At 37.7% G+C, this 24394-nt stretch overlaps 1 protein-coding gene across 7 annotated transcripts in view; it reads right to left on the reverse strand.

The window, feature by feature from the left end:
- The window catches only part of LOC129004818 (sesquipedalian-1-like), a 65724-nt gene that overhangs the window by 32547 nt on the left and 8783 nt on the right, over positions 1-24394 (reverse strand). For all 7 annotated transcript variants that reach the window (XM_054433481.1, XM_054433496.1, XM_054433472.1 and 4 more), the window contains exon 3: positions 5687-5875. In XM_054433481.1, coding sequence (XP_054289456.1) covers positions 5687-5875 — 189 coding nt within the window. The remainder of the gene's footprint in view (positions 1-5686; positions 5876-24394) is intronic.

Consider the following 24394-nt stretch of genomic DNA (forward strand, 5'->3'; position numbering starts at 1 on the left):
AATTCATACCTAACAATAAAATCCAATTGAGATAGTGTAGCTATGTCTGTGGTTTCATCTGCTTGAATTGCTACATAACTGCTTTGGCGAATTTCCTCGGAAATCAGTCGATGGCAAACTGAATAAATCGAGTCAAGCAAATCGTTTTGAATTGTTTTAGAAAGGCCAACAAATACTCGATTATTTGCCTTCTCAATGTGCTGTTTCAGTGTAACATCTATGTCAGCCATTAGATTAATCAAACCTGGAAAAATTCCAGGATTGTCTGATGAATCACGTTCATCATCCCTTGGAGCTAATTCAAATATACCACCAAATTTAACTGCATCGATAAGTTTGTTTAAAATATATCTGTTATTAGCAACTTCTTCATTGTGTTTTTGAATATTTAATCTGTAGGCATTGTCCAGCTAGCTTGCTATATTAACTTTACTTTAAACTGCATATTCGATACTAGCATTTATGTGTTTCTCACTAATTTTGTGTTTTTTTTTTACTTTTTCCGCCAAGTGTTTTAAATCGGTCACACCATTAACAGTCCAAAAAGAGTCACTAGCATTCATAACCAAACAGTAATAACAGAAGAAAGCATTCTTTTCGTTACAGCCACACAACCACTCAGCATTGTTGTACATAGATTTGTTAAAATTTCTAGAAAATCCTTTTCTACTCTTGCATGATTTTGAGATTGGGTTATAACTAAATCAGGTTTTGGCGGGCCTAGCAGCTTTAACTCAACTCTCTGTTCAAAACTTACCACCTCGCCACTGGCATACTTCGTAGAAATGTTTTTCACCGAATTCATTGTTCATTAATTCGCACTACACACTACTACACTACACTTATAACGAAAAGAAACAGAGGTACAGGTACAACTGTATATTAATTAATTAATTAACAACTATAGAATACCGGCGGCATGGCACGATAAACATAACCTCACAAAACTACAGTAGTATTCACTATTTGACTGATCTCTAAATAATTGTGTTGACAGATCGAGATCGCTCGCTGCATTGTTGTGGCACTAGTTTGAACTACTGTTTGGACGGAGTCCCAAACGCCCTATATCTGTTGCATTAGAGCCTGATGCAGCGCTGTGATTGGTCGAATATTCCATGCAGTTTATATGGGAGTTTGGACTCATACCTACTGCGTCCCGGCGTACTACCTGTTGCAAAAACATATAGCGTCCTCTACTACCCGTCCTAAGAACATTGACCCTACTGACATTTATGTACATTGAATGTAGGATTGCAAATTATTTTTAAGTATGTTATTATTTTTTTTTTACTATTTTGTTGAAAAAAGGAGAACTCCGTTCCTGAGTCCTTATGGACCAGCCGCCACTGCTAGCCAGGTCTTCATTCTTGGAAACAAGTTAAAATCACTTGGTGCAAGGTCAGGACTATAGGGCGGATGAGGAAAACCTCCCATTTGAATGAGTCAAGGAGTTTATTGGTGCTGTTTGCTGTGTTAGGATGGGCATTGTCTTGCACAAACAAAATTTTCAACATCAATTTCCCTTGTCGCTTGTTTTGAACTGCTCTCCTACGGTTGGGCAAAGTTTTACAGTACCGCTTAAAGTTTAAAATTGTTCAAGACAGTCAATATGAAGCACACCTTGCCTGTCCCAAAACACCGTCGCCATAATCTTCCTTGCTGACAATGTTTGCAAATATTTTCTTGGTTTTTTAGGGGGCTTGTGGGCCCACACTCTATGAACTGTAATTTAGTTTCGCAACTTGCATGTTTTATCCATGTCTCATCACCAGTTATGATGCGATCCAGTAGTGAATCACCATGTCTGTCTAAGGCATCCAGATATGTCAAAGCTATCCCATTCGCTGAGCTTTATGGTGGTCATTGAGCATTTTCAGCACCCATCATGGATAAAATTTGTGTGACAATTTCAAACAACAAAGTCCGTGAAACTTGTGGGAAACAAAGCAAAAGCTCCGTTATCGTGAATCGGCGGTTTTCGCGAACCTTTACATCAACTTTAGCAACCAATTTAATGCTCAGGCGTCCGCTCTTCGCTTTGTCATGAACGTCAGTTCGGCCATTTTTAAACTGAATGCACGGAACTTTCATTTATTACGTTGTTTCAGTAAACTTCACATACTTGGCAATAAATGTATATCAGTTTTAAGTTTTTTCCAAAAAAATCGTATCACTGACTGCACCTTACAACTGGCAGGATTTTCAATCGCAGAGCACATCTTCAGTTGAAATTCTGAATAAGCGGGCAGCGTGGAGATGTTCCCGTTGTCACGATTTGACGCTGACTGAGTTGCCGAGTGTGCACGCACCAAAATGTACAAGATAGACACACGCTTGGTGGCGTCAGAGCCCTCGTAGAATAGGTGCTATTTTATTTCTGAAATCTTTATCATTTTGATATACAAATAAGAGAACTTAACTTTTATGTTAAAAATTGAAAATAGGCTACTACAATATTGTCCCAAGTTCTCCATCTTAAAAAAAATTATAAATACAGCTTAAAAAAAACATTACATTCACTCCAACTCATAAACACAAAAGTGGAACCCAACAGTTAAGCTATTTAGCTAGCAAGTCAGGAAAAAAATATTTAAATGAGATCATCTACTAAGGCTATCGCCCACTTAAAACTACTTTGCCGACTTTAACTTTCTTATCTTTTCCCATGTAACAAACTATAACAATAACTAATGTTAACCTCTTGAATCCCACGAACACGCCCGCGCGTCAGGCCGGTAGCCCTGCTACCAGCCCACTGACGCGCCGGCGCGTCCTAGTGTAGTTTGAATTTGCCGCGCTTGGTAAGCAAACCGAAGAAGAAGAAAGGTTGCCTTGTTTAGTACTGCCGTGTTGGCAATAACCTGCTCTTTCTTGTGGTATATTTCGTTTTTCGATATTCCCAACGGCATCACTGCAGCGATCTTTCGAAGTCAGCTCTCATTTGTCAGCTGTGTGATCATTCGCTGCTGTTTATTTACTAGCTTGTTGCCGTGCTCTGTTATGAGTTTTCTGTAAACAATGTCGAATCGTGCGGGTAAATCACTTCAAGATGAAGAAATATGTGAATATTTAGGGAATGACAACCTTAGTGATGTTTCCGGAATAGATTTCGACGATGAATTGTACGACGAATTGGATGTATTGTGTGACATCGGACCGTCAATGGAGGATGTTTTCGATACTTCACTCTCGAATACGCCAGTGAGTAATATTGATCGTGATATTGATGTACATCCTAATGATATTATTACCAGTGCCAGCACTGAAAGTGTACCATATTTAGACATTAGTGTTGAAAATGATCCAACCATTCCTAGTACCAGTAATAATGATATCCCTGATAGGCCTATTATAAACTTAGATGTTCTCCCCGGTCCCAGTGGTGATGGTTCACATAAACCTAGGCCTAGGCCTACTCAAAAGCGGAATGAACACACCGCTAATTCCTCTAACAGTGCTAGAGATAAGGATACTAGGCCCTCGAAAAAGAGGAAAACTAAAACCCTTAAAAAACCTCCAATTACTTTTCCATGGGTAAATGACAAAAATTTTTCACCTAACCTTTTTGATTTTGACAGCTCCAATACTGGAGTAAACAATGACAGTGGTCTTGACGAAACATCGTCCAATCTCAAGTTTTTTTTGGAGCTATTTACCTTGGATTTAGTGGATCATATTGTTGATCAAACAAACCTTTACTTTACTGAAGTAGTCTCACGCTTACCTAACGTTTCACAAAGTGAAATCTCAAACTGGAAACCTACAAATAGGAATGAAATCTTGAGTTTCCTTGCTTTATGTATACTTATGTCCCACGTACGAAAGAATGAAATTAGAGAGTACTGGTCATCAGATAGCCTTATAGAGACAAAAATATTCAGAGAGGTTATGCCAAGGAATAGGTTCCAGGCTATTTTGCGGATGTTACATTTTAATAACTCCGTTGTTACTAACCAAACATCACTTGGTAGACTACATAAAATCAATCCAATCTTGTGTTCTTTGAACAAACAGTTTGCAGATACGTTTACTCCATTAGAGAAGCTGGCTATAGACGAAACTCTTTTCCTGTACAAAGGAAAGTTGGCCTTCCGGCAATACATTCCCAAAAAAAGGGCCAGGTTTGGAATTAAGCTCTTTGTTTTGTCTGACTGTGAGACTAGCATGGTTATTCACATTTTGCCTTACGTTGGAGCTGAAACACGTTTGAACTTCCATGGCATAGAAGGTATAGGGATTACAGGGCAAGTTGTGCTCACCCTCTTGGAGCCTTTTTTTGGCCTTGGTCATAAGGTTTACCTTGACAATTGGTACGTCAGCCCTAGCCTAGCAATGGAACTGTATAAACACAAAATAAACAAGTGTGGTACTGTATTGCCAGATAGGCAAGGTTTGCCTAAGAAGTTATCCAATGTTAAAACTGGCCAGGTTGACGTACACCACACGGAGGTGATGATGTACGAAAGATAGCAGGACAAGCGGGAGGTGAGGGTTTTGACCACGATGCATACATATGGACTAGAAGAAACTGGTAAAACCAACTGGGAAACTGGATCTAAAATAACTAAGCCAAAAAGTGTTTTAGATTATAATAAGAACATGGGTGCTGTTGACATTGGGGACATGGAGTTGTCCTTCAATGTCACAGCAAGAAAAACCATCAAATGGTATAAAAAATTATTTTTTCACCTTCTAGACGTATCCATAAGAAATGCCCACATTTAAAAAAAGATAAAAACAGGCAAGAAACCCCACCTCTCCGACTTCAGGAAGGAGCTTGTTAGAGAAATTCTTCAGGTCTATTGCCCTACAAGAATCAAACCACAAGGTGGTCGACCATCGTCTGGCGAAACACCACTTCGCCTGACGCAAAGGCACTTTTTGGAGCCCATCCCTGCAATTGCTGGAAATCCTCGCCCAAGAAGAAAATGCCATGTTTGTAGGCCTATGCACACCAAGAGGAGGCCCCAAAAACGGCAGGATACCTATTACATGTGTGCTCCATGTAACACCCCTCTGTGTATCCATCCATGCATGCAAGACTTCCACACGCTACAGCAGTTCTGACAGGTAAGATAGTTCTACACTAATGTTATTTTCATTGGGATTTATAATCTGTACTTATACTTAGGTACCTAAAGAGTAAAGATTTATCAATATTGTTTGTTTATTGTTGGTTTATTGCATACTACATACACTTATTTGCAAATTTTCTCAAAAGGCTGCAAAAAATCAGTTTTGTGTCGTTTACGGCGTTTTATATTGCAGTTTATAAAAAAGTACCGATATAAAATTCAACATGTACCCTATATACCTATTTCTATGTAGGGAATTAAATTCTCTACATAATTGGTATAACTATTAGTCCAAAAAGTGTTTTGCTTATTTTTACTGTGAGCTTACTTTTAAAATTTTTTTATATATATATATAGATATTGCATGTATAAAAAAATGTTATAAATGTTTTACCATGTTTTTTTTATATTATTTTCAGATTCTACTGTTTATTCTGAACAAAATAAGTATAAACATTGTTGTAATTGCTCAATTCCTAGATTTTTTATAAATTTTTTAAACAATGTCTGCGAATTCACTAAATAAACCCGGGTTGGGGGTAAGGCCAGTACTAACAAAAGCCGGGATTCAAGAGGTTAATTTTGACAGGCTTATGTTGGAGAAATACCTTCCATCTCGTCCAGCTGTCTCTGCAGATCAGCAACCATTAGTTTCATATAGTCGTAGCTAGCACACGCCAGAGCTTTCATCCATTGCTCCATGGACTCTTGAGTCTCTGCACCAAGCACATAGCTGCGGTTGCCGGGTCCATGAAACACTATCTTGAAACTGAACTGTTCCTCATCCTCTGCAAGCTCTGTAAAATCACACAAAAATCAATAACTTACATATTAGTCAGAGGTTAGACTTCTTCTTCGAGTAAAGGGATTAAAACTTAAAACCCCAACCATGGGCAGATCCAGCCAGTTGAAAAGGGGGGCTGCTATAACCTTGAAAACTTCTTCAAACCTAACCTGATTATATGTTTAACTCAACTGAAATATTTATAAATATTTCAGATTTATAACATACTAAAAGCTAGTTCATTAACATAACCAGCTATAAACATTCAGCGTTTGTGATGAAAATTCAGTCAGCATTTGGATAAAAATGAAATGACATAGGCCTACATAGGGTTGACTTATTTATACTATGTCTAATGCTATAATCATTTATAAGTTAAGGGTGAAGCATAGAGCACAAGGGCCTAGATTTTTAGGATTTTTTGAGAGGATAGCAGGCTTACCTGAATGGGAAAGAGTCCAAACTGGCACAGGAAACACAAAACTTTACACTATATACACAAAACATTAGAATATTTCACTGTCACTGACAGCATTTTCAACTAAGGAAGAGAGAGTTTTCTAGATATCCAAAATGGTGGCCAGTGAGTCATTTATAAGTTAATTTATTTAGTAAGAGGACGACAGATTATTAAAAATAGGCTATAGCCTACATAGTAAAATACGAGATGTTACAATTTCTTTTTTAGAGCAGTCTTAAAAATTTTGTGTTTGTTTTAAGTTACTGCAATATAATTTCTTTGAACTAAAAGCTGGATTGATATAAAACTAGTCTTTAGAACTAAGAGGTTATTTTATTTAGTCTATTGATTTTAGGAAATAAGAAGGCCTAAGTTACGATTAGTAGAGATGAGTAGACCACAGAGATAAGTTAGACCATTGCTGTATACAAATCGAGGCTCTGCCCTCGAGTCTTCAAAGAAAACCTATGCATATTATTTTACTGATTGACTATTTGAGGAAAGAGTAGGAAATTTACTACCCTACTGGGTTGCACCACGGCCACCTTTAGGCCGCGGCGTTCGAAGTGGCCCGCATGGGATGGCTGGATGGCTACTGCAACAAACTACTGCTACGCTACACCACTGAACGCTCGCGCTGCGGAGGATTGGAACAAGCACGCAAATTATCTATTAATTTAGATGTTTTAAGCCGGGTTTACACGCTACGATAAAACGTAACGATTTGTCTGCAACGACAAAACGTTCATGCAAGACGGAACGTGTAAACTGGTAGTCGTTACGTTTTGTCTGAGTTGGAGTGAGGTTGGAAGGTTGGTGGAAATTTACACCAATTTCTTTAGATCGTAGCGATTTTCTGAAGATCGTAGCGACAAGTCGTTGCGTGTAAACGGTGACTCGGTCATCGTTGCAGCCTGTAGACCCTCCGATGTCGCGTTGGTCCAGTTAACTGTTGTGTAATTGTACTGTGTAGTACTGTTGTTTTAACCGCTGTGGTATATTTGGACTGTGTAGAGTAGTGTAGTTTATTTTTACTGTTTTGTGTCACATTTGTCACTATGTCAGACGTAAGTCAAGCCTCTCGTGACTTTTTAATAGAGTTAAGGCCAATGTGGAATTAATCAACAAATATAAAGAAATTAACCCGTCTGCAGACAGGGCAGTTGTCATCAACTTGCATGTTTCAGGTATTATTTTGCAGAGGGATGTTTTAGAAATGAATGTTGTGAATTCCAAGTCTTTGAAACTTCTACCAGTTGCAAGGAATCGTAAAGTTGCACTGAGTCTTTCATGGGGAGATTCTGCCTTTCTAATTATGGTGTTTTTTTTATATGTGGAGAAACCATGTTCAATAAATCGTTGTAGGTATCCTCAGTCATCCTTAAGCAGTTCCTACAGTCAGAGGATTCGTTCCTCAACTCCTTTAGCAACTCCACATGAGATAACTGTTTTTTCAGTAGCCAATGCCGACACCACTTACTTCTAGGTTTTATTTTCCTCTTAAAACTTGTTGCAACAGAAATAATGTAAACAGACCATAACAATAACTCATCCATCGTCAAATATACAGGGAGCCTATTAACTACTTCACAACAAGATACATCTGAGGGTGGTTTGAGAGCCAAAGTTAGAGAAAAAGACGGAACGTGTAAATGGTCCGCTCAACCTATGATTAGTCGTTGCAGACAAGTCGTTTATGTTTTATTGGAGCGTGTAAACCCGGCTTTATATCTGACAACACTGATCTGTATGAAAAGAAGGAAAGAATTATACGAGACTTTCGTGTCAATAAAAAAATATTTATTAAAACCTTTTACGGTACATTGAACATATTAAGTATTGGGCCTATAATTGTAGTTTTCTTCCGTCTCTTCTACGTATTTACTCTATGATTTATTATTTGTTAAACATTAAAATCCTAAAATCCTTAAAATTTAAATCCTATTTACAATGTTATTTAGTTACAGCTTCTATGTAAGCTATTGTTTTAAATCAATTATTAGAATGATGACGTTTACCATACAAAGTAAAAATTAACAAAAGCAATAAATAAAATTACAAGGAGTTCCACAATCGTTTTGCTAAGCAAAATACATCTGTTAGAGATCACTACGAAAACACACAATCAACTACTTTTAATGAAGAAGAAGACTTTGAAGAAATAATTGTCTAACACTATGTTATCCTTTAGGATTCTTTCTAGTCGTTTAGCGATATTGTATGTGGGTGCATTTGTGTAGTCGACTAGTGGCCTGATGGGAACGCCTGTTTTATGTACCTTAGGAAGCCCCCGTAGTATCGGGGCTGATGGGTTCATGATACGTAGATAGCGAATATCATTATCAGTGAATAACACTTTACTGTGGACAACAACCACAGCCTAAGGAATTCCTATGATTTCATTGACAAAACTAAAGATTGGCACATACAAAACCACCATTTGCTTGCCTCATTCGACATAGTGAATTTATACACGAATGTGCCCATAGAAAAAACCATAGATATAATACAAACAAACCTAACAAACAAATCAACTATGTTACCAGAGGCAATAAAAGAGATTATTGACCTATTAAGAGAGATTTTGAGACAAAACTATTTTGCATTTAATGGGAAATATTATTCTCAAACTGATGGTCTGGCAATGGGCTCCCCATTCTCTGGAATTTTATCTGACATATACTTAAATTACATTGAAAATGAGTACATTTTATCTGACAAGAACAAATATCATTCTTAAATAGTGTTATACAATAGATATGTCGATGATACCATTGTCTTGTTTGATGGCAGTAAAAGGCAGTTGGATCTACTCTTAAATTATCTAAACAAAATAGCCCCGAGACTAAAGTTCACCTTAGAAACAGAAAAAGACAACGCAATACATTTCCTAGATTTAACCGTAACTAAAATTAACAATAAATTCGATTATAAAATCTACAGGAAACCCACCTTTTCAGTTCAGACCATTCACGCGACCTCCTATCATCCACATTCTAAAAAATTGCAGCATACAACTCAATGGTACACAGACTTCTAACGGTCCCTTTAAGTCCCACAAATTACAATAATGAATACAATATCATCAAACATATAGCCATATCCAACGGCTATAATAGCGGGCTTATAGACAAACTTATAATCAAACACCATAATAGAGAGGTCAAACAAAAGGACGAACGTAAGAAGTACGTATGTATTGAATATTCCCACACACTACAAAATTGCCTATCCAAAGAGCTTCGTAGGCAGGGAATCGAATTGACATTCAAAACTACAAACCGTACTCGTAACACCCTGTCACAAACTGACCGATCAAGAGATAAAATGGAAATGACAGGTGTTTATAAAATCAAATGCCAAGATTGTCCGAGCCAATATGTTGGGCAAACAGGTCGTGGGTTCACTACTCGCTACAACGAACACAGGCCCAAACCACGTTTAATCAAACAGAATTCAGCGTTTGCCCAGCATTTAATCGACCTAAATCATAACATGAGTGAGATTGCTGACGGTCTTGAGGTGCTACATAAATGCAGGAAAGGTAGTAAACTAAACACGTTAGAGGAATTTGAAATTTACAAATTGTACCATGACAACACCGCCAGTGGACATATCCTCAATGAAAAACTACAATTCCAATCACACTCTATTTTCAATGTGCTAATTCACCAAAATAACCGGCCACCTGACCTTTGTCCTACTGATAACATGGACAACAGCGACGAAGGAGTCTGAAACTGCAGTCTACTACCTGCGCCGGGACCGTCCGTGTCGTGTACGTGTGATAGGCCTATCAATGTTAATTAAATGTTTACTCTCCGTAATTAAATGTTTATATTCGTGTATTTATTGTGTGCGTGTGACATCGATGTCTTCGTTTTTGTAACCCTGACGATGCCGTATTTACGGCGAAACATGTAGGTTAATTGCTAACCTCAATCATCATTTGGACTACTTGACGAGGTATTGTACCATTATTATAGTCATATAAAGTAATCCAGGGGCCATCAACATGGAATTTAATCTATTTGCTCTGTCTTACGAAGTAGTGTTGAAAGAGTTCTAGACAAAAGACTGAGAGGTCATATACATTTTAACCCAAACCAAAGAGCCACCACCAAACCACTAGTACACCAGGAACAACAATTAATGTAGAAATAGTGAACTCAATTTTAACAAAAGCTAAGACAGAGGAAAAAGACGTTTCATTGGTTTTTCCGTTTTTCTTTTCTAGATATTAACAAAGCTTATGATTGTGTTGGACACGAACACCTAGTTAAAACGCTAGAATCACATAACATTCTTAGGAAGTTAAAAACCTTGACAGCAAATCTTCAGTTAGACAACCAAACTATTATTGAAACTGGTGGAAGTAAAACAAAAGCGATTCCCTTCAAACGAGGGTTACTACAAGGAGCACCTTTATCCCCTACGCTGTACAATTTGTACACAGATTTCATTTTAAATAAACTAAGTGAAAAAGAAGTTCAAATGGCTTACGGATACGAACTTTTGCCGGATTTAGATAGACTAACCATAATGGGATTTGCTGATGATTTAGTTATTATTGGTAAAGACAAACAAAGTGTTGCAACCCTTACTTCAATGACCATTAATTTACTTAATTCGGTCGGACTAGAAATAAACCCCAACAAATGTCAGTCTATTGTGATTGAAAAAGGGCTTCTAGTTGAAAGTAATATCTGGTTAGATGAAAACTTATTCATAAAAAGTATTTCAGATGGTGAAAACATAAAGTATTTAGGTGTTAACTTTTCCCAAGGGATCGTTTTTAATAAAGAAAGAATAATTAAACAATTCAAATCCCAATTAGAAAGACTAACATCGACTACATTACTTTTGTCTAGCCAAAAGTTTAATATAATTAGTCAATGTATATGGCCAACATTAATATATCCATTTCAAAATGCTCCACTCCATAAATTACCAGTACCGGTAGCATTTTTAACGGACTTAGACAAACTGGTTAAAAGTAGTGTCAAAGAAATATTAAGCTTACCAACTGACACTCCAGATTTTCTGTTATATAGTCCAAAAAAATATAAAGGACTTGGATTAATCAAGGCTCAGTGGGAAGCATATATTTAACAACTTAATTCTATACAAATACTCAGACGGGTTAAAAATTGTTATACAATAAATTAAGACAAATTTAAACTGATAGAAACAATTTGTTTAAAAAAACACCTAGAACACACCTACACCACACTTAGAACACACTTACACCTAGAAGAAATTGATCGTAATCAAACAATAAATACCCAAAAATTAAAAAATAACTTAAGAGAAAAAGAGTTTGAAAATTGGAAAAGCTTAAAACAGAAGGGTAAAGGTGTTGAACTTTTCAAGGACTATACTCCGGGAAATAAAAGATTATTAATAAAGAAGGCTTGTCAGAATCTGAGCGGAAAGACAGCTTAAAAATGATTGCAAATTGTTAGATAGTTAAATGTATAAGTAATTAATACATCAGCTGATTTATTATTATTAAGTTTGTTAGTAAATATTCTGCTTAGGTTGATGTGTTTAAGAATTCAATGAAATGGTTCTTTTATATTTTGAATATCATTTAGTGTAATTCTACATTGGCGACGATGAGTAAACGAACCAAAAGAAGAAATAGTTATTTCAATGAAGAAGATAAGTATGAAACTAAAGAAGACACATTACAATCAAAGATAGAGAAGTTCAAATGTCAAAGCTATGATGAGTCTAGTAGGTGGGATGATTATGAAGCACATTTTCTATTGTTATGCAAGGTAAAAGGATTGGGAGAAGATTCTCAGAGAGCAGAGGATGCTCGAAGGGATCTTTTGCTTGACTATGTGGGTCTTGCACCATTAAGAAAAGTTTCAAACTTTCTGCTGCCTTTAAAAGTACATCAGGCTACGTGGGCAGAACTAGTTAATGGTTTCAGGTCAGTATACAAAGCTAGTAAAACTATATTTTCAGCTAGAATGGAATTTGAAAAAAGTATCAGAGAAAATAGTGAAAGTCTTTCCGAATTTGTAAAACGTTTGGAAAATTTAGCAGATTTTTGTAAGTATGAGAACAAGTTTGATGAAAGAATAAGATATAGATTTGTTGGAGGTATAAATTTTCCAGAGTTTGAAGTAGAAATTAGACAACGATGGCCTGATGGGGTAAAAGAAAATGGTGACAAGTTAACATCTGAAGATGTTTTTGAACTGGCCACTTCAATGGAAAGAGCTCGTCATGAGATATTCAAGAATAATGATAAAGAGTTGGAAGTATCACAAGTAAGAAGAAACAATAAGGAGTTTAAAAGAGAAGTGAAATACAATGAAAAGACAAATCATCCATGTAGTAGATGTGGAACAAAGCATGAATTTGGTAAATGTCCAGCCTATCAACAAAAGTGTTTGAATTGTAAAAAAATAGGACATTTTGCAAAGGTATGTCGGCAAAAATGAGTGAATAATTTGCATGAAAAGTCAGAAGATGAAGAATCTGAATCGGACTCACATGACATGAGGATAAACGATGTTAAAAAGGAAAGAAGACATATTTGTAAAGCACGTATTCATTTAAAGTTAAATAAGGTACAGTAGCTACAAACATGGAATTTGACTCTGGAGCTTGGGCCTCAATGATAGGTAAGCCTCTTTGGGAGAAGATTGGTTCACCAAGACTTGATAATACTAATTCAAAATACGTGGCATATGGAAACAATATTTTAGATATACTTGGTGAATGTTATGTCAATGTTACAGTAGGTGATGAGGCACATAGATTAAAAGTAGCAGTAGTAAATGGAAATGAGAAACCGCTGTTTGGTTTACCATGGATATTAGCCTTTAATATGAACCTCCCTCCTGATGTTACTATTAGTAAAGTAAAATGTAAGCAGAATCATAATCAATATAAGATGGATGATGTGAGGGTTAAGGAAGTACTAAAAGAATTTGAAGATGTGTTCTCTGAAGGGCATGGGAAAATCAAGGGTTATAAAGCACGAATTCACGTTCGAAAAGATGCAAACCCTCAATATTTTTCAGCGCGCAGGGTTCCGTTTCCCTTGAAAAAACGAATTGAGAATGAACTTACAAGACTTGTAAATGAGGATATCATTGAAGAGGTAGATCCTGCTGCTACACCTATTCCCTGGGCTACCCCAACAGTTAAAGTAGAAAAGAATGATGGTTCAATAAGAATTTGTGGAGATTTCCGAGTCACTTTGAATCAAAATTTGGTCCCAGAAAATGCAATTATTCCGACATTTGAGGAACTAACAAACAAAGTTGCAGGCGGACAAGAGTTTTCCAAAGTAGACCTACGTGATGCATACCTACAAATGGAGGTTGCAGAAGAACACCGAAAGTATTTAGTAATAGCAACGCATAGTGGTTACTATAAATACAAACGTTTACCTTTTGGGATATCATCTAGTCCAGGTATTTTCCAAAGATATATGGAAAAACTCTTAGCTGGGATACCACAGGTTGGAGTTCTTCTGGACGATATTATAATAACTGGAAGGAATAAGAACGAGCATTTACGAAATTTGAGAGAAGTTTTGAAACAAATGAAACAAGCTGGTATAAAAGCAAAGTCTAGTAAATGCAAATTTTTTGAAGAGTCAGTGACTTACTTGGGACATACAATCGACCGGAATGGAATACATCCTACTGAAGAAAAAATAAAAGCCATTCGAGAAGCACGGTCACCTACTAATGTCAAGGAACTCCGATCATTTTTAGGTTCTATTAACTACTATCAACGATTTATTCCGGGACTTCATGCCATTTGCAGTGATCGCCATAAGCTGACTGGGACTAAATCACAATGGAAATGGTCCGAACAAGAAGAGGGGACATAAAAGAGTAAAAGAAATTCTATCAAGTAAAGACACAGTAGTGCCATACGAAGAAATGAGACCATTGGTAATGGTCTGTGATGCATCAGAAAATGGATTGGGAAGTGTACTAATGCACAGATATGAAGATGGATTAGAAAGACCAATTGCTTTTGCCAGTCGTACACTATTGCCCGCTGAAAAACAATATTCAAATATCGACAGAGAAGCGCTAGCTATTATGTTTGGACTCAGGAAATTTCATCAATATGTATATGGTCGGAAGTTTACTTTAGTAACCGACCACAAACCTCTACAACGGATATTTGGAAATATGCGAGATCTCCCAAAAGTTGTAAATAGCCGTTTAGTGAGGTGGGCTCACCAGTTGAATCAATACAACTATGACATACAGTACAGAAAAGGAGAAGATAATGTGTGTGCTGATGTTCTATCAAGACTTCCGATTGTAGAAGATCAACCTGAGGAGGCTCACATTGGTTTTTTTAATGTTGATAAGGTTAACTCTATCATGTCTTATGACCTCTTGAAACAAAATTCATTTACAGATAAAGCAATTAAAATGGCAAAAAACTTTGTATTGAGAAATACATGGCCCCCTGTTGTTCCTGTAATGTTGAAGTCATACAAACAGAAGAAAGATGAATTGAGTGTTGAAGATGACATATTATTGTGGTTTGGAAGAATTGTAGTTCCAGAATGCATGAGAGCTGATGTTCCGAAGATATTGCACACAGGACATCCTGGTATTGTATCAATGAGGTCTGTAGCACGACACTATGTATGGTGGCCAAATATGGATAAAGATATCGAAGTTTATATCAAGAGGTGCACATCTTGTCAAGAGAATCGAGATAATGTGGAAGAAGTACCATTATATCCTTGGAATGTACCTGATAGAGTTTGGGAAAGGGTACACATTGATCTGGCAGGGCCAGTCAACGGATCTATGTGGTTGGTAGGTATTGATGCTTTGTCAAAGTGGGCAGAAGTGGACTGTCTCAAGACAACAAACTCTTCAACAATCATTCAACGATTGAGATCTTGGTTTAGTCGATATGGAATACCAAGTGAAATTGTGACAGACAATGGACCTCAATTTGTATCAAAGGAAATGGAAACATTTTTTGAGAAAAATTCTATCAACCACATAAAAACAACTCCTTACCATCCTAAAAGTAATGGACTTGTGGAAAGACTAATTCGTACTTTGAAAAGACGGTTCTACACAACAAAGCAGGATGTTGGAGATGGAATGCTAGCTCTTCAAAATGTTCTTTTTAGCTACAGAAACTCACCTCAGAAAACAACTGGTAGGGCTCCTGCAGAATTGTTTCTCGGTCGTAGACTACCAACAATTTTTGACAATATGAAACCTAATCTTAGGAAAAAGATGGAGATGAAGCTTTGGAAAGAACAAGGGAGGGACAACAAAAAAGTTCGAACTTTTGAAGAAGGAGAAGATGTGTGGATTAAGAATGAACATGGAAATGGTTGGTCAGCTGGAATGGTGAAAAATAAAAATGGACTGTACTCATATGATGTACTTTGTGGAGGTGTTATAAAAAGGAAACATGCGGACCAGATGAGACAAAGAATGGGAGCTGTTGAATCCGTGTAAAAAGAAAGAGGGGAAAAGTGTTAGATAGTTAAATGTATAAGTAATTAATACATCAGCTGATTTTTTTATTATTATTAAGTTTGTTAGTAAATATTCTGCTTAGGTTGATGTGTTAAGAATTCAATAAAATGGTTCTTTTATATTTTGAATATCATTTAGTGTAATTCTACACAAATGTGGTGCCAGTGCGTGTTCTCCACGGCAGAAGTCAGGGCAATAACCGCTGCAGGCATGCCTGTGGTGAGATTGAAACCCTTGCACATGCCCTTATGGCTTCTGTCCGTTTGGTGAACTTCTAAGAAACACTAGGCACCACAAAATAAGAAGTATTATAGCAAATGCCTTCTGAAAAAGGTATAATACATGGGAAGTGCACGAAGAAGTACACTGTCTTTCTTCTAACGGAAGCACCAGAAGAGTAGATATTTTATTGATCGAAAGAGAAACTAACAAAGGCATAATTCTCGATCCAACAATTCGATTTGAAATAAACCTAAATCAACCTAATGAAGTAAATGAAGAAAAGAAAAAAAATATGAATCTACCTTTGAATATTTCAAGCAAAATTTTAAAATTTTGAAAATTGAGGTGATTGGATTGCTTATTGGTTCTAGAGGAACATTATCAAAATTTTTTGTGAACTTTTGGAAACAATATGATTTGGACAGATCATTTTTGAAAATTATTATTCATGAAACATTAAGAGGTTCATTGACCATAATGAGAAATCATCTATATGGCAAACATCAAAATTAATCAGTCTTATAGCTGTATAATCCTTCAATATTTTAAGTGTACATTTTTTTCTGTGTCATTGGCAACCTTATTTTTTAAGGTAGATGTATTTATTTTTTATAAATAAATTCTTTTCTCTTTTTTATGAAGACATTAAGTCGTGCAGTGTGCACCGTGTACATATGTTGATTGAATTGTAGTAAATAGTTAACCTTTCTTCAAAATGCATTCAATGCTGTGCTGTTGGCTGTAATAATATTACTTATTACGGGAAAATATAAGAAATACAGGTAGAGCTTTCAGTTATAACTGAACTTCTGTACTGGTTGGGAATGTAGGCCTATCTATATTAAAGCAATATTCAATATTTGATGCAAAAGTAATATTCTTGAGGATAACCAAAAGGCATATTAACCAGCTTGATATAATTCAGTTGGCCTTCATTATAATTAGCTACCGGTATGTGATACTACACTACAGCTTGCGGGCAGCGCTACTCGCCGCAACGCCACATAAAACTGAGATTTGGGCGCTCTGCTCAACCCAAAATTTTAACAAAACTAACTTAAGCATGATAGAAAGAAAAGTTGAATACAAACAGTAAAGTATATTTAATTATCTACAACTTTCTCACCGACAAAACTTCTCTGACCAACAAGCAACAGGTTAGGAAACCTGATATAAATGGTGGTATAACGTATGCTAGTGCACTTAAAAATCCTCAGAAGCCCAAATTGGGTCGTGACATCCCTGGTGTGATTGGTACCAACGTCAAGACAGCTCTAAAATCAGTTGGAAAACAGGAGTGGCTATTTATCTCTAGACTCCAACCATCTACAACGACTACAGATGTTTCCAACTTCCTCACAAGTGAAGGTATCCAAAATGTTGAATGTACAGAACTGAAGAGTAAGTACAATTCATACAAATCCTTTAAAGTAGGTGTGTGTAAAAACGATTTTGACAGGGTTCTAACCTCAGAGTTTTGGCCAACAAACATATTTGTAAGGAAATTTTTACCAGCCCGGAGACCTAGCAGACACCATAGGCCTAGTAGGCCTGCACAAATTGAGTCCCAGACTTTTTTAGGGAAACAGAAGCATCCACTAGCCTCAGTGGGGTAGTCATACCAAATGATCCAAGCTCCCTAATTATTGGTCACTTGAATGTCCAATGTTTGAGAACCAAATTTGACAGTGTTGAAATCTTTGTTGATGACGAAAACTTGGATATCCTCTGTGTGTCTGAGCATTGGCTGGTACATGATGAGGTTATGTACTACCATAGTATTAGTAACATGACAACGGGCACAAGTTTCTGTAGGAGTACTGCAAAAAACAGTGGTGTTGCGCTTTATATAAATAAAGAACTGAATTTCACCACTATTAATTTGGAAAATTTCTGTGAAGAAAAAGTCTGTGAAGTAGCTGCCATCCGAGTTGCGGACTTCGACCTTGTGGTCGCATCTGTTTATAGGTCTCCTATCAATGCACTATTTGATAGTTTTTGCAAGATCTTTGAGAAATGTATTATTTATTTGTCTTCTTTGTCTTGTAATCTTGTTGTCTGTGGTGATTTTAATGTTGACATATTGTCCAGCTCCAGTGAGGAGAAAACTTTCAAGCTTCTGACAAGACAGTGTGGCTTATTTATTACCAACGAAATCCCAACCAGAGGGAACTCATGCCTCGACATCATCCTTACATCGCTTCCGCAGGAGAGGTACAGTTCGAAAGTTCTTGTCCCACACATCTCCGATCATGATGCCGTGGTAGTAAATGTCAACACTTCATCGGTGAGTACACCCACTGTTTTCCCCTGGCATGCAAATTATATTTTCTCGCATAGACTAAATCTCTCAAAATCTGAGGCTCTGCTTAGCTTTAAGGGTCGTCTCAGGGCAGTAAGATGGGATTGCATTTTAGACTTACAAAGCCCCGATGCATGGTTCGATGTGTTTTTTGATACCTTACAGGACCTCTTTGACGAATGCTTCCCTGCCACAAGCAAAAAAGGTAGGCCTACAGGTAAACTCAAGGATAAAAATCTATCTAAGCCAAGACACAAAGTGAGAGACTGGTACTCACCTAACCTAACCGACTTGAAAAACCTGATGATGGCCCTTCGAGACAGAGGGGATGTTCATAATTACCTGGCCCTGAAAAGATTTTATAATAAAAAGTTGAGGAAGCCAAACAGTTGGCCAATGTCTGTTTCATTGAAAGCTCGCAAAACCATTGCAAAGCAGCCTGGAGTGTGGTTAATAGTGTGAAACCCCAAAAGCCTAAAATGTCCTGCATGGCGAGTCCAGATGATTTCAACACCTTCTTTGTCTCATCTGTTGAAGAAATTATCTACAACATCCCAGATAGCCCCCAATACCCGTTGGCTTATGTCGGAAGGCGTGTGGAAGAGCTCCACTGTTCCCTTGACAGATGGAATCCCATCTCAGAAAAGCAGATACGGACTCTGATCTCTGGACTCAAAAGTTCCAGAGCATGTGACTCGTTTGGCTGGTCATCCCAATTACTAAAAGATGTAGCTAATGACATCTCTGCCCCCCTGACTACAGTTATCAACAGGTGCTTGTTGACAGGTGTCTTTCCGGACAAGCTTAAGAGAGCCAAGACCATTCCAATATACAAAAAAGGTGATCATGCCAGTATCTCGAGTTACAGACCTATCTCGATACTACCTGTGATTAGTAAGGTGATAGAGACGGTGAAGAAGAATCAGTTGTATACATACTTTGAAACACACCAGCTGTTTTCAGACTCGCAGCACGGTTTCCGCGCAGGGAGATCTACTTCATCTGCGATTGCCAGGATTGCAAGAGAAGTTGGCGAGGCCTTTGAAGCTGGGGAGTCGGTAATGCTAACACTCTGTGACCTCAGCAGAGCCTTTGATTGTGTATCCCATGATATCCTGCTCAAAAAACTCAGCAGATATGGCGTTGGTAGTGTGGTTCTCTCCACCTTCAAGAACTACCTAGCCAACAGAACCCAGAGGGTAATACTCGAAGGCGCAAGCTCTCTAGAACTGGAGGTGAACCAGGGGGTTCCCCAAGGATCTGTACTGGGCCCTCTTCTATTCCTGGTCCTCATCAATGACATCGACGAGACCAGCAGCTCTATACTATTTGCGGATGATACCACGCTTCTCACTAAAGGGCCAAACCTACACCACACTAGGGATTTAGCCATAATCCAGGTCCAAGAAGCCAAAGCATGGTTCCAGATGAATAAGCTGCAACTGAATGGAGACAAAACCCAGAAACTCCTTTGTACCCTCTCAAGAGACTCCTCGGACGACATGGCTGCAGTAAAACTTCTCGGTTTCCAGCTGGACAGCCGACTCGACTGTGTTGGAAATATCGTCTAAAATAACAAGTCGTCTTGTGGATCAAAAATTAAGTTAATTTAATAGTAAAACTGATAGAATGAAAAACTTAGATTTGTGTATACATCTTACTTCATCAAAATATAACAAACAACTAAACTCTGTTGCCAAGGAAACATCATATGTTCTTTTCTAACATAACTATTATGGACATTATAATATGAATAAATTACATCTTTAACACACCCCCGTAATGTCCATAATACATTTTAGAAAATAAGTTTTAGTTAAGAGGTCACCATCCCAATGAATGTTTTCATTTTAACATGTTTCAATGATGATAAGCCCTTTGTTAAAATATCAGCGGTTTGTTCTTCTGTTGGAATGTATCTGACAGTGATCTGTTTCCCAGAGACCAACTGTCGAACATAATGGTATCTCGTCTCAATATGTGTTCAAAATGAATAGTTTAAATTATTTAGCTAATAAATCTCATGTTCTTTTCATTTAATTTATTTTGAAAACAATAATCCAGCTGATCAATGTTAATATTAAATTATAATAAATCATTGCTATATGGATACTAAATTTGCATTCAGCTTTCTAAAACATACTATAATAAGAAAACTATTTAACATTTCTCCCAGGGGGGGTTTCTCAGGTCATCAGCTTCACCAGTCTACACCTCTCCCAGGGGGGCTTCTCAGGCCTAGGCCGGTCTCGACCATCTAATGATTCAGTTGTAGGTGGTTTATCTATCGGCTCATCAGTTTCGGATGCCTTAGTGAGCGAAGTTTCATCCACTGGCTGTTTTTCAACCAATACTTCTTTTTTGGATTGACCGTCATATTGTGGTGAATCAGTTTTGGTTTGATCTTGAATTGCCGATAGTACTTCATCATTCTTGATCTCTTTTTCAATCTGAACTGCTGCAGAGGTTTCTTCTCCTTGGACAAGTACTTCGTTAATGTTAGGCTGTTCTTGTTCCAGTTTTTACCATTTTCAGACTGTACTTCTACCTTATCAACCACTTCAACCTGCTCCACTGTTGGCTGTTCACTTGGTAAATCTTCAACTATCACTTCATTTGGTAACACGTTAGCATTTGATTCCACATTCAATTCTAGTGTCTCATTGGACTGACCCTCAGTTTTCTCATTTAAAGATTCCTTGACATGAGACATACTATCCTCTGTTCCGATTTCCTTTTCATAGGTCTTTTCTGTGTCATTAACCGTATTTTGTTGGACAGATTGCTCGGTGTAGACATCAGAACTAGTTGTATTTTCTGTGTGTTGTTGATCACCTTCAATTGCTGAATCTGATTCGTTGACTATTGGCCCAGATTTACCAACCTCTGGCCCATCAGACAGAATATTGCTACTAGCATCTGATATTGTTGATGGAGGTTCTATATCATCAACCTTGGCATCCACTTTTAAAGTATCTAATTTCATTTCACTTGCACTTTCCGTTGACTCTTTAGCAGGTTTTTCCAACAACGGGTCATCTTTTGGAGTATTTTTATGAGAATCTTGTACATCGTCTGGTTTTAGGTGTATAGATCCATTATCAACAATATCTTTGAATGTGGGTGTGTCTGATGAAGTTTTAGGTAATGTGTCCATAGTTTCTCCCTCATGCTGGAGGGCCTCTTCCAGTTTATTTTCAACATAGTTAAATCTCTTCAATGCAACGGAACGACTTTCTGGTAACCATGGTTTGTCTTCTTTCCATAACAAACCAGTTTGCCAACAACCATCTTCTGTTTGTGAACAGGTATTTTCCAATATTTTTTCTGCTCTAACCTCTTCATCACTTTTATTGGATTCCTTAATCGGGCAGTCGATAAAATCCCTCTCAAAACTTTCTTTAACTAGTGAGTTAAGCTCCAACATATCTGAATTTGTTTCATGTTTAAACATAACAAAGTCGTTGTCTATACGAGTTTGATAGTTTACATTTCCAGTAGGACCATTTATTGTCCAACCTAGTTTCGACTTCAAAGCAATCGGTGCATTTGTAGGTCCAATGATTACTTTCAGAGGCACTGTCAAATGTACATGTTCATGTCCAATCAGTAGTCGTGGACGACCACGCTGAAACACTTCTTCAGGGATTTCCTGTAAATAAGACTGTGCTTGTGATATAAATTAGTCATCAGCTGTTTGATATTGTGAACATTTTTTTTTGTTTATCTTTGGATGATTTTTATTGATTCTTGTAGTCATGGAGAAATCAATATTTACCAGAGTTGGATTGTTCTGATGTGTAAAAAAATGTTAGTTTGTTAAAGCATTAAATATCTTAATTATTTTTTTAATTTGCATGTTGATTTAATTACAAGCTATTTCGGCATAATGTCAGGTACTGGTGTTAAGTTCTCAGACTTGATTAAGCAGTATGATGGAAGTGGTGATTTTAGTGAGTGGTTAAAGAAACTAGAATTGGTATGTAAGCTCCAAAAGGTGAAAGACTTGCAGACAGTTCTCCCCCTATTTTTGGCTGGAGGAGCATTTTCTGTATATGACGGGCTAGCAGAAAATGTAAAGAGTAACTATGAGGCTCTCACCAATGCATTGCTGCAGGCCTTTTCTGCGAACTGTTTTCAGGCTTATGCAGAATTTACAGCTAGGCGTCTACTTCCCGGTGAGTCACTAGATGTATATGCTTCTGATTTGAAGAGATTGGCAAAATTGGTGGACCCTTTTGTATCTGATGAGTGGATTAAGAGCGCAGTTGTACATGGCTTGCCAGAAGATACTCAAACCCAGTTGAAAGCTGCGTGTTCTCTTCAAAGCATGGAGTTGTCGGATGTAATGACAAGAACTAGGAATCTGTTGGGCAGTGAGTCAAACTTTGGGGCTTAACGTCTCAAAAAGAGATGGCAAGTTGATGTGGACCAGAGACAACAAGATAAAAGCTTTGGATAAAATTGAGACCAAGAGGGATGTGTACTCCTTGTGTGGGCAGTTAATCGGACATTTCCCGGTGGCTGGTTGGCTTCGACCAGCATGCAGTTTTCTTAAGAGGCAATTGACAGATTTGAAATGGGACGATGTGGTGGGCAACCGAATCAAGATAATGTTAGGAGATATAATGGAAAGCGTAAAAGAAAAGGATCCTGTGTTTGGAAAATGGGCAGTGTCATCTAGTGACAAAGGAACTGTGTGGTGTGATGCTAGCAGCTTGGCGATCGGTATTTGCATTGAAATTGATGGTGAAATAGTTGAGGACGCGTCTTGGCTAAGGAAAGAAGATGATTCGGCGCATATTAACTTAGCTGAGTTAGAGGCTTTGTTGAAAGGAGTGAACTTAGCTTTGAAATGGAATTTGAAGGAGTTATACTTGGTCACAGATTCGGCCACCGTTTATGCTTGGGTAACATCCATATTAACAGGAGACCGACGTATTAAAACACATGGGATGGGTGAAGCTCTTGTAAGAAGACGGTTGGGTTTGTTAAAAGACCTCATATCAGAATGTGGCCTTAAGGTGAGGATGGATCTGGTTAAATCGCAATTTAACAAAGCAGATCGCCTGACGAGAGTTCCTAAAAAGTGGTTGGCAAGAGAGGAGGAAAAGACCAGTATTGCAATGATGGGTGAAGAAGAGGAGGAAAAGACCAGTATTGCAATGATGGGTGAAGAAGAGGATGAGGATAAACAAAAGTTGGTCAAAAGAATCCATGGTCTGCATCACTTTGGTGTTAATCGAACTCTTTTCACAGTTAGGCGTTGTTACCCAGCCGTTGAGTTTAGTAAACAGGACGTTGACTGCGTAGTCAAATCATGCAAAGAATGTTTATCTGTTGATCCATCCCCCATCAAATGGAAGCCGGGGCACTTGGATTGCGACAAGAATTGGCACAGGCTTGCGATTGATGTGACTCATTATGGGTCATATAAATTTCTTACAATTATAGATTGTGGTCCAAGTCGGTTTTGCATTTGGCGACGGATCCCAAGTGAGACTAAAGAACAGGTAGTAAAAATCTTACTTGAACTGTTTTCAGAACGAGGTCCACCCCAAGAACTATTAATGGACAATAGTGCAACATTCAGATGTGAACAAATTGAACAACTGTGTGAGGAATGGGGGGTTATCCGTCGTTTTAGGTGTGTGAACCGTCCGTCCGGCAATGGAATCGTTGAACGAAACCATAGAACGATAAAGAGAATGGCAACAAGAACCAGAAGAAGTGTTCAAGAAATGGTATATTGGTATAATCTAACACCAAAAGAAGATTTGAATGAAGAGTCGACACCAAGCTCTAGATTGTTCTGCTACAGGTGGAGGTGTAAGGGCGAACCTGTAAATTGTGACGAGCAACTAAGAACTGAGTTTTCACCTGATGAACCTGTGTTTGTCAAGCCTAAAAATTCCTTATGTACTACGAGATGGAAGCCTGGTGTGGTCTCACGGCAGCTCTCACAAACCAGCGTAGAGGTTGATGGTATGCCACACCATATTGCTGATGTTCGTCGTGCTGGTGTTGACACCACGGGGGCGTGTG

The sequence above is a fragment of the Macrosteles quadrilineatus genome, unplaced genomic scaffold (assembly GCF_028750875.1).
Source record: "Macrosteles quadrilineatus isolate MER2022 unplaced genomic scaffold, UCM_ALF_1.0 Scaffold_1__1_contigs__length_201487025, whole genome shotgun sequence".
NCBI lineage: Eukaryota > Metazoa > Arthropoda > Insecta > Hemiptera > Cicadellidae > Macrosteles > Macrosteles quadrilineatus.